The 9,744-nt window shown below is 34.7% G+C and overlaps 1 protein-coding gene across 1 annotated transcript; it reads left to right on the top strand.

The window, feature by feature from the left end:
- The first annotated feature begins 479 nt into the window (after positions 1-479).
- Positions 480-7,388, top strand: LOC125060619 (glyoxylate reductase/hydroxypyruvate reductase-like). Its single transcript, XM_047665574.1, has 7 exons — positions 480-727; positions 1,090-1,226; positions 2,107-2,296; positions 2,905-3,068; positions 3,365-3,529; positions 6,529-6,654; positions 7,237-7,388. Exons 1-7 carry the CDS (start codon positions 657-659, stop codon positions 7,353-7,355), a joined length of 972 nt encoding a protein of 323 aa, XP_047521530.1. The 5' UTR covers positions 480-656; the 3' UTR covers positions 7,356-7,388.
- Positions 7,389-9,744: the final 2,356 nt, after the last annotated feature.

Raw genomic sequence — 9,744 nt, 5'->3', positions numbered from 1 at the left:
GTATATTATATCACTATCTCTGTTTAAAAGTAAATACATTGAATACCAAACTGCCCTCAAAGAGGAACAGTTTAGAAACTTCGAATTTACAAAAAAAGTATTTTATTGTAAATTCGAATAGAACAAAAATGTATTTCATATATTATTAACAAAAATCATTGCATGTGTTATTTTTTATAGTATTATTATAGACCGAACTTTTACATAAGCATATTATGTTGGTTAAATAATAATTAAAAGAATGAAGAAATAAATATAATAAAAATGTTTTCCACGCCATCTATTGAGATCCTAATTAATTCTTTAAACAAACTTTAATTTCAATGCAATGTCAGATTTCGTTACGCTGCCGTAGTCCATCCGTGTAACAGTAGATGGCGCTATATTAGTTATCAATCTATTTCATAATGATTACAACATTGATCTAATATCTATATTTAGCTATGTTGAATTTACGTTAACAAATTTCACCTACAGATAATATAAGATAACTATAAAGGCTATATATCTTAAATCTATTGCCTATGTATTCACAAAAACTCATTGAGTTACATAATAAAAGCGGCACAAAACATCTGACAAAATAAATTATTTATTATTGACCGTGAATTCGTAGGTTAGGACGAACGTGCTACACTTAACAGTTAACACTAAAAATGATGTCCAAAAGAGTTTTAATTGTTAACAAAACATTTCCTAAAGTCGGATTGGACCTCTTGCGAAATAAGTGAGTATATTTTTTTTGTTTTGTGTTGCCACGTTAAAATATTCATATTTGCCATTTTGTATTCAAAATTTTTTGTTAAAGAATCAATCTCATTGAAAGGATGTGTTGACTCACATTTGTTACTACTACAATTTTATTATTAATTCGCATAACATCAAGGACAAGGTTTATGAGAATTGAGTTGTGTTAATTGATGATTTATTTTATCGATTAAAAATCTTCATTTTTAAAATATGTCGTAAATTCAGTAGTTATTATCAAAATTAGGTATTTTGATTTGAATGGAAAAGTAATTTGGTAACATTTTTACATTTCGTTTTAAACAGCTCTATAGAGTTTTAAGTCATACATTATTATTTCAGACTACAGGTAACGGTGTTGCCATACGTGGACTATGAACCTGATATGTTACCAGAAATCAAGAAAAATATAATCGGGATAGAGGCTTTAATATGGAACACGAAACATCGCCTAACAAAAGATCTTATAGATTTAGCTGGTAAATATACATTATAAAATATTTAATGCAATGTACAGGACAATTATTTAGCTAAACTGATTTATGATCTGCTGGTGCCAAGGTTTATATTCCATTCTCTGCTGTGATGATCGGTGACAATACTCTTGCAAGGCGGCTTTGGGTCGAAAGCGAGAACACTTTAAAGCCTGCGCAGAAGTGACGACATCTTGTGATATCGGCGAACTTAATGAGCATATAACCCAGCTGCCAAGTCCTTAAAACGGGAAATCGCTAGGGCAAAGTCAGAGCACCTAGCCAGATCTAGCAAGAAATTGGCTCGCCACCTTCAGGCACTCTTAGCAAAGCTGTCAAGTGAATTTCTGTCAGTCCTCCATCCCACCACTGCACAGGGAGGATGACTCGCTGGCCCACACAATCCAGCCAACCAGCTGATTAGCGAATGTACGTACGGCTTTCGCCGTGGTGGCTCTGCTGTTGACCTTCCTGTAAGCCCACCTTACCATAGGCACGCCCGAAGCTCTGGGCTGTACCCCCCCATGCAGCGGCTGGGAACTCCCGCCACTTGACCGTATTCAACGAAGAGCGATCCGAATAGTCGACGATCAGTCGCTTTCCGAGCGGCTTGAACCCTTGGCATTGCTTACAGAGTGGGATCTCTGCATCTTCTACCGCATTTACCGTGGAGGGTTCGGATTAATACCTGCAGCTGAGTTTCATCATCGGACGTCTACGGATTTCACTCTTATCCCCTTCTGTGTTACCCTCAATTATAGTTAAATAAGAACACTTAACTGTTAGAATTCAGAAACGCGAAAGATGACTTCTTTCTTCTTCTTCTTCTTGATCAGTGCTTAATATAACCTATATGTAAAATCCAATATATTATATATATTAACAGGACCCCAGCTGAAAGCCGTAACTACTATGGCTTCTGGTGTTGACCACATTGATGTGCAGGAGTTGGCTAAGCGGGGAATTCCCCTGGGCAACACTTTACACAGTCTAGACAATGCCGTAGCAGACATCACCGTTGGTCTTGTGATAGCCGCCGCCAGGGGTTTTAAGGCTGGCATTCGGGAGGTTGAAAGGTATTTGTTTTTTTAATTACTTCTATTCATCCAATTGAACTATGAAACGCCGATACATTTAGAGAGATAAATATGACGTCTCCTGGCCAATTAGACAGGCGTGGGCAGATAGGGACAGCTGCAGAAAATAGATGAATGTTTTTTTTTAATAATTACTTTTGTATTTTTTTAAAATGTTTACGTTTTAAAAAATTACGCCCACTTGCTACAAATGATAGAACTTTTCCCATCCTCTACATACTGTTTCTGGCGCCCTGACCTTGACAATTAGAAATTATATATGTAAATCATATTGCAAGTACATTGAGCTATTTTAATTATCTAAAAACGTTTTTACGAGTTCAGTTTTATTAAATTTTTCGAAAATAAGTTAATACTTCCTCGCCCTATTGCGATACTTATATTTTTATAAGTATCGCAATACCTACAGCAAGGAAATTCTGCCAGCGTTAAACACTGCCACGGGGACCAAACTTTTTAAATTTGTTTTAATTTTCTTTATATTTTTGATTATTTATATTATAACTATGTGGGTTAAGTAAATACTGTATATTTGATTATATTTAGATAATATTTTCCGAAATGAGGAATTTATATTTATTTTTAAGTGGCGAATGGAAATTCGGTGTCCAGTGGAAACTTGGGCAAGATATAGCGGGAAGTACTGTCGGTGTAGTGGGTTTGGGCGGGGTTGGGCAGGCAGTTGTGAGACGATTGAAAGGGTTCGATGTCGCGAGATTCATATACAGTGGTCGATCTGACAAGCCCGAAGGTAATCTTGTGTTATTGATTATGGAAAGGCTATATACTCGTATAATTTTGATAAATTTATTTCTTAATTATTTTGTTTCAGAATAATATTAGAAGGGTAATAATTGTGGTCGGAACACTAAATTAGCTTTTTGGGATATTATTTTTTCATAGTTCAAATTTTTAACAAAGAGTTTATAATCTTAAATATTTATTTATTATATAACTATAAGGGATACATATAACGATAGTAACCTTAAAATATAATAACTAAAATATAATATTAAAAGGAGTCCCTTTAGGCAATTTTTGTTTCAGCCAAATCTTTGGGAGTGGAACGTGTCCCCTTAGACCAATTACTGAAAGAGAGTGACTTTGTGATCCTCGCCTGTCCTTTCACACCTGAAACCAAACATCTAATTAACGCTGAAACCCTCAAATTGATGAAGAGGACATCAGTCGTCATCAATATTGGCAGAGGAGGTGAGTTTAACGATATCTAATTAATAGGAATTAAACATTGCATGACTGACAGTTTCAATGTCCATCAAACATAAAAAGCATTTTTACACAGTTCTTTTTTTATATGATACATTTTCTTTTGCTAACTGTGGAATCCTCTCCCGTTGGGGGTCTTCTCTGGGAGATACGACTATTTAAAATACGTGTGGCACTCGGGGACTGCCGTGGTAAAGCTATTGCATCGCCTTTTTTATTAACTTATGAAATCATAATTATTTATTTATTTTTTATTTATGCAGTTTTTTTTTCTTTGATATCAATTCAACCTACCACTCTACCAGACCCAGACTAACACGCCTGTATGACAGACTGTATGACGGTACGCGGTTAAAGTGAGACAGACTGTATGCAGACCGTCTCAACGCGACCTGCACTGGCCGCGCTTACGCTACGTCATCGATCACACCAGACCGATGTGAGCCGCAGACCGCAGTATGCGTTCTGTCCCGCTCTAACGCGTTGTGGTCGCACCTATATTACGTCATCGTGTGTTAGGTTTATTTTCGTTACGAAATTTCTAGATTTGGTCGCCGCGCTGAAAGCCCGCGATAAAATCTATGCGATAGCTTAAAAAAAGAGCATACTCATTACTCATCCCTCACTCCTCCTCTCACTGAAATAGGTGTCCATGAACAGCGATAACTGCCATGATAGCTTCCCGTAGACTCATTTTTCATCTGCTTAAAATAAACTTATCACACATTTAGGTCTAAAAACTTATTAATTCCATATGATGAAAATGTGTTCGCGAATCGCGGCAAACCTCGTTTCTGGATCTCTCCCTTAGATGCTCGACTTTTAGGGATATCTGCGACTCATATTAAATATACAGTGTGAACTCTTTATATCGAATTTCGGAAAGGAAACGAGCATTTTTATTCGTTATAGGGAGGGAAGAATTAATGTATGGGTATTGGGATAAACCAAATGAATTTACTTCATTCTTACTTTATAGAGAATTTTCCGTTATAACGAATGACGTTATAAAGAGTTTACACTGTAAATGTAATATTTATGTGAAGAAAAAACTTTTTAACCGGATTAAAGTTATGTATTATTATAAATTTACAATTCTTCTTCTTCTTCTTCTTGAAGTGCCTCTCCACTACTGGAGGTTGGCGGTCAGCTCGTCAAACTCCTTCTTATTTTTCGCCAAGCGCATCAGCTGTTCTACGCTGGCCACTCCCGTCCATTCTCTAATATTGCGGAGCCACGACTTCCTCCTTCTGCCAGCGCGTCTTTTCCCCTCGACCTTGCCCATCATGATTACTTGAAGAAGTCGGTAGCGTTCGTGTCGAAACACATGTCCCAAGTAACTTATCTTCTTCTTTTTAATGCTCAACGTGAGTTCTCGGGATCGTTTGACGCGCCTTAGAACTTCTTCGTTCGTGACTCTATGGACCCAGCTTATCCTCAGCATTCTTCGGTAACACCACATTTCAAAGGCGTCAAGTTTCTTAATGGTTGCCTCCTTCAAGGTCCAAGCCTCGCAACCATACATTACAACTGGCCAGATGTAAAATTGAAGCATCCTACTTCGGAGGTGCAGACTGATGTCCTTGTTGCAAAGTACAAGGACATCAGTCAAATTTACAATTATTTAACATAATTTTAAATTTATCCGACGTTTCGCGTGCTTTACAGCGTGCGTGGGTCACGGTGACAATTATTTAATATTATGTTAAATAATTGTAAATTTATAATAATACATAACTTTAATCCGGTTACAAAGTTCTTACTTTAAATGTGTAAAGGTTATATAAATCAAAGACAATACAATTTTTATGTATGTAAAACATAGTCGAATGCATAGTTACAAACATCTATCTCTTCAGTAATAACGGCTAAACTAATCTAATGATAAGAAGTCTGAGTTACGAAATATTGTTCGATAAGAGAAAAGATAGCACAAACTGATAAAATATGACGTCTGTACGTCATTTATCAGTTTTTGCTATCTTTTCTCTATTGTACAGACAATATGTAACAATTTTGATAACAACTATATGTATTCCGGTCATAAATATTCTAGTTCAAATGAAACATCGAATCAAATCAGATCCACGACTAAACGTTTCTTAAGGCAGTTTTTGCCGCGCACCACCACTATGTGTAACCAGCTGCCCACTGAAGTATTTCCCAACCAATTCGACTAAGAGTCCTTCAAGAAAAGAGCGTTCTTAAAAGGACATTACCTTCCGTTCCGTTTGGCTCCAATTATATAAAAAGAAACATATAATGACATTGCTCCGACATATACATTGTCACATAATTTTAAATTTGTTGAATACAAATCAAGTTATGCATAAATATTTCTTGTATATATCTGTCAATTCCACTGGAGTGTTTTAGCAGATATATTTTCTTTATATTCTGAAACTATAGTTAAAATAAAAAAAAGGGTGCGTGTACACGCGTAAGAAGTTATACTTCTTTGGCTTTCTTGGTTTTTTAAATATAATTAATATTTAACGTAAACAATTTAATAATATTTAGTATATTATTCAATTATTAATTAATGTTAATAACAATTATTATTATTATTTTATTATATGATTCATTCAATTGAATAACTTGGCATGTTTCATAACCATTTAACTAAGTAACAATAGGTCTTTGTGAAAAAGCATTGCTAAATTTCTTTGAAAAAACAATTAAAACTCATTTGTTTGTTTAAAAGGTAAACGTCTTTATGGTCATTCAAAATTCTTGGCATAGCTGCTAACGTCACGCATATTCTATTTCTTTTTACTTGTAGATTGTCTTATTCCCATCTCGCCCGCGCACTCTATAATCACACTGACAACTTTGTGTCTCAGGTGCGCGCGCATCGTAAAATTTCACTCATCAATTTTTCATAACGCGCCTAAAGAAGTATAACTTCAAAAATAACATAAAATATGTTTATTATGGAACTATATATGGATACTTTGGGGCTCTTAATTTCGTTTACATTACAGATCTAATAAACCAAGACGCATTATATGACGCTCTGAAAGAGGAACGTATCTTTGCTGCCGGCTTGGACGTGGTGACTCCGGAACCATTGCCGAACAGCCATCCTCTTGTATCTCTCCCGAATTGTTGTGAGTATTCTTAATACTTGATTTCCTATAAAATAGCTAAACAATTTTGCGATTTTATTATAGTATTTGTGATTGGTTAATTCGCCGATCGCTTAACAAGAAATTGCTTACCAAATTGTCACTAGAAGGTAAGAGCAAGAAAGCAAACTGTTATAACAGGAGGAATTGTAATTATTATGCTTTCCAGCATTTCACATCACAATAAACAAATATTCCAAGAACTTAGGTGAGGCCGCCTGGCCTTGATAAATCTAATTTAAAGTCTCTTCTATTTATGATACCCACAAGTATCAAGAATGTATCCCAGAATGGTCCGCTCGCTAGAATGTTTATATTGTATTGTATATATATATATAATATTTTTCACAATAGTTTTTATGAATTTGAAAAGATTATTCGCAGTGAGTACTTGTAACCTGAATAATTTCTATTTTTTGTCGTTAAATTTAATATATCTATACTGTATGTATATTTACACCCTGTATACTTTAATTACTAAAAAATGTATAAGGTGCACAAGAAAATGATGTTACTAGTTTGAATTTTTCCCTACATTTTTTTTATTGAACCATTTATTTTTAGGTATAATACCACATTTGGGCAGTGCCACGCATAAAACCCGTGACGCTATGGCTACCACGTCAGCACAAAATATACTTTTGGCTATGAATGGAGAGAAAATGGTATATCCTGTATGTTAATTTCTGTGTACGATTAAATAATTTCTAGTTAAAGGCGTTTCATTTAATGTTCTGACAAGATTCCAATGGCGTGGATTTAGTATATCGTTTATTAATATTTATAAAAAAAGGGTACGTGTACTTATGTACGCACGTAAGAAGTTATACTTCTTTGGCATTATTAAAAATAGTTTTTGATTGCATGCAAATAATTAATTACAATTAAATAATCAAAGACTGGAAAAGGAGTCATTATAGTCAATAAAGTTCAGCTTACATTTGAAAAATTCAATAAATAAATATTTATTATTATTCTCTTACATTAAGTGTAACATAAATTCTATTATTATTCGAATGTTCGTTTTAAATTATGTTTGGACATAATTACGGCATTGGTGCCGTAGCATCTTCCGTGGGCAACTTCATTCTGTTAATTTTGTGTCTTAAATACTTGCTTTAGTAAACGTTACTTGCTTTAGTACGGTTCTACTTGACTTTCAAGTTGAATCAAAATAGAATCGCTTTTTATTTTTGTTTCAAGTGATACCCCTCCCGCGCCCGCGCACCCCCCCAGATCTTCCCTCGTTATGTGTAAACACGTAATTTAGTCAAATCTTTAGGAGAGTGCATAAGTGCCGTGAAACGCGTGCGTGTTTTTTGATTTTTATAGATGGCTAAATGGTCGGAAGATACAACTATCAAATTTGTGTCTGAATATGTTGTTCACGAATGTTTGTGGAACGTTAAAAACAATTTATACAAAAACAAACCGGCTAGGCATTCGGCATACACTGCCTTAAAAGAAGCTATTTTGTTTATTATTTATATTTAGTTTATTTATTTCGAATAAAATCTCGTCTTCTATTTGTTCCATAACTACAGTTAGTATTTTGCGTAGAATAGAGCGTATTTGCCGACGTCGTTGCGCATTCATTGTGGCGCTGTAATGATACTCTACTGGAAGAAATGTAAACGTTTACTCGCAACGCACTAAAGCACTAAAGAACTTGCCTTTCAAGTTGTACTAAAGCACTCTCCTAAACACTAAGATAATGTAAATCGGCCTTAACGGCGTAGTTTCATATATTAGGTACTCCATTACTACATTATTTCCATGTTCTTGATGTGTATGTGTGTAAAATGTTTTAAGTCCATGTCGAATATACAAGAAAATATTTCTTGTATATTCGACATGCGAACCGATATCAAATGTAATTTTTAGGTTATGACCTCAAAATAAATTAAGTAATTTACTCTACCGTGATCAATAATAATAATTAAACTACGGTTGGTTGACAGATAATGCAATTGTAATTTGCCAATTTAATGGTACATAGTTTAGTTTGTAAGGTAATTTTGTCTCAAGGCGTATTATATTTAGTTATATTTATAAGTGAACGAGGAAATTCATTTAGAAATCTCCTCAATTAAGGCTAAAAGCCCTACTATTCAATTTGTCCACGATAAACTCAAAAACAACTGCACAGATGTGCAATGGTCACGAATATATAGAGTGATTCCTGGTGAAGCTTTAGATGTAAAATTAAATATAATTGTTTGAAATCTTAGAAAATACAAACTATCTGGGTTACGAAGGCGGGGCGGCATTATTTATTGGACCTTAGATCGTTTTTTTTTACCTTTATGGCAAGTAGGTGCAGCCTGAACCGCTTACCGCTGCGTACCGATACTTTAAAGGTCGGCAACGCAGTCGCGAACCTTCCCACAGAGTGGGTGTCCAGAGGCAGCGGTTTTTTTAATTTAATTTACAAACGCTTGCCAACGCTCGGCACACTGATACATCAGAAAAATTAAATACAAGATTTAATGTGACAAGCACTTATAGGCAAACATGACGCCTGCCTGTTTGGCCCGTTATAAAAAACTATTGCCTGACATCCACAAAAGGTTAATATTGCTTAAAAAAAGCTTAAATTGAGAAATAATATAGATATTTCTATGTGATCGGAAAGTATTTTAAGCAAACCTTTTTTTAAGACATACATATTATGATATCGCCTCTCCCCCAAAGGCCGGCTACGCTTCCACTAAAATAGGTGTCCATGGGTTACAATGACTGCCCTTCTTGGACGTAGGCTGCCCCTCTATTATATAAAAAAATTTAAAAAAAATCAATCATTCAAAAATGTTCTGTAACATTATCATGGTTTTATATTTATTTTAGACTATATCAACTTCTGATAAACCTAATGTAACGAACTCGAAGTTCAGTTATGTAACTTAAAATAAAATAAGAAATTGTAAACTTTTGATAACTGAACGTGATAATACAGTATGTACTTTATTTAAACAATGGTGTAATAGTGACAACAGAGGTGAAATACATGTTCCAAGGTTAAATTACCGGCGAAAATCGAATTAACTGAAAACCTAGGCCAAATTGATTTTA

The sequence above is a fragment of the Pieris napi genome, chromosome 22 (assembly GCF_905475465.1).
Source record: "Pieris napi chromosome 22, ilPieNapi1.2, whole genome shotgun sequence".
In the NCBI taxonomy this organism is placed as follows: domain Eukaryota; kingdom Metazoa; phylum Arthropoda; class Insecta; order Lepidoptera; family Pieridae; genus Pieris; species Pieris napi.
Note: the sequence above shows the minus strand (reverse complement) of the source record. Positions and strands in the feature narration are given on the sequence as shown.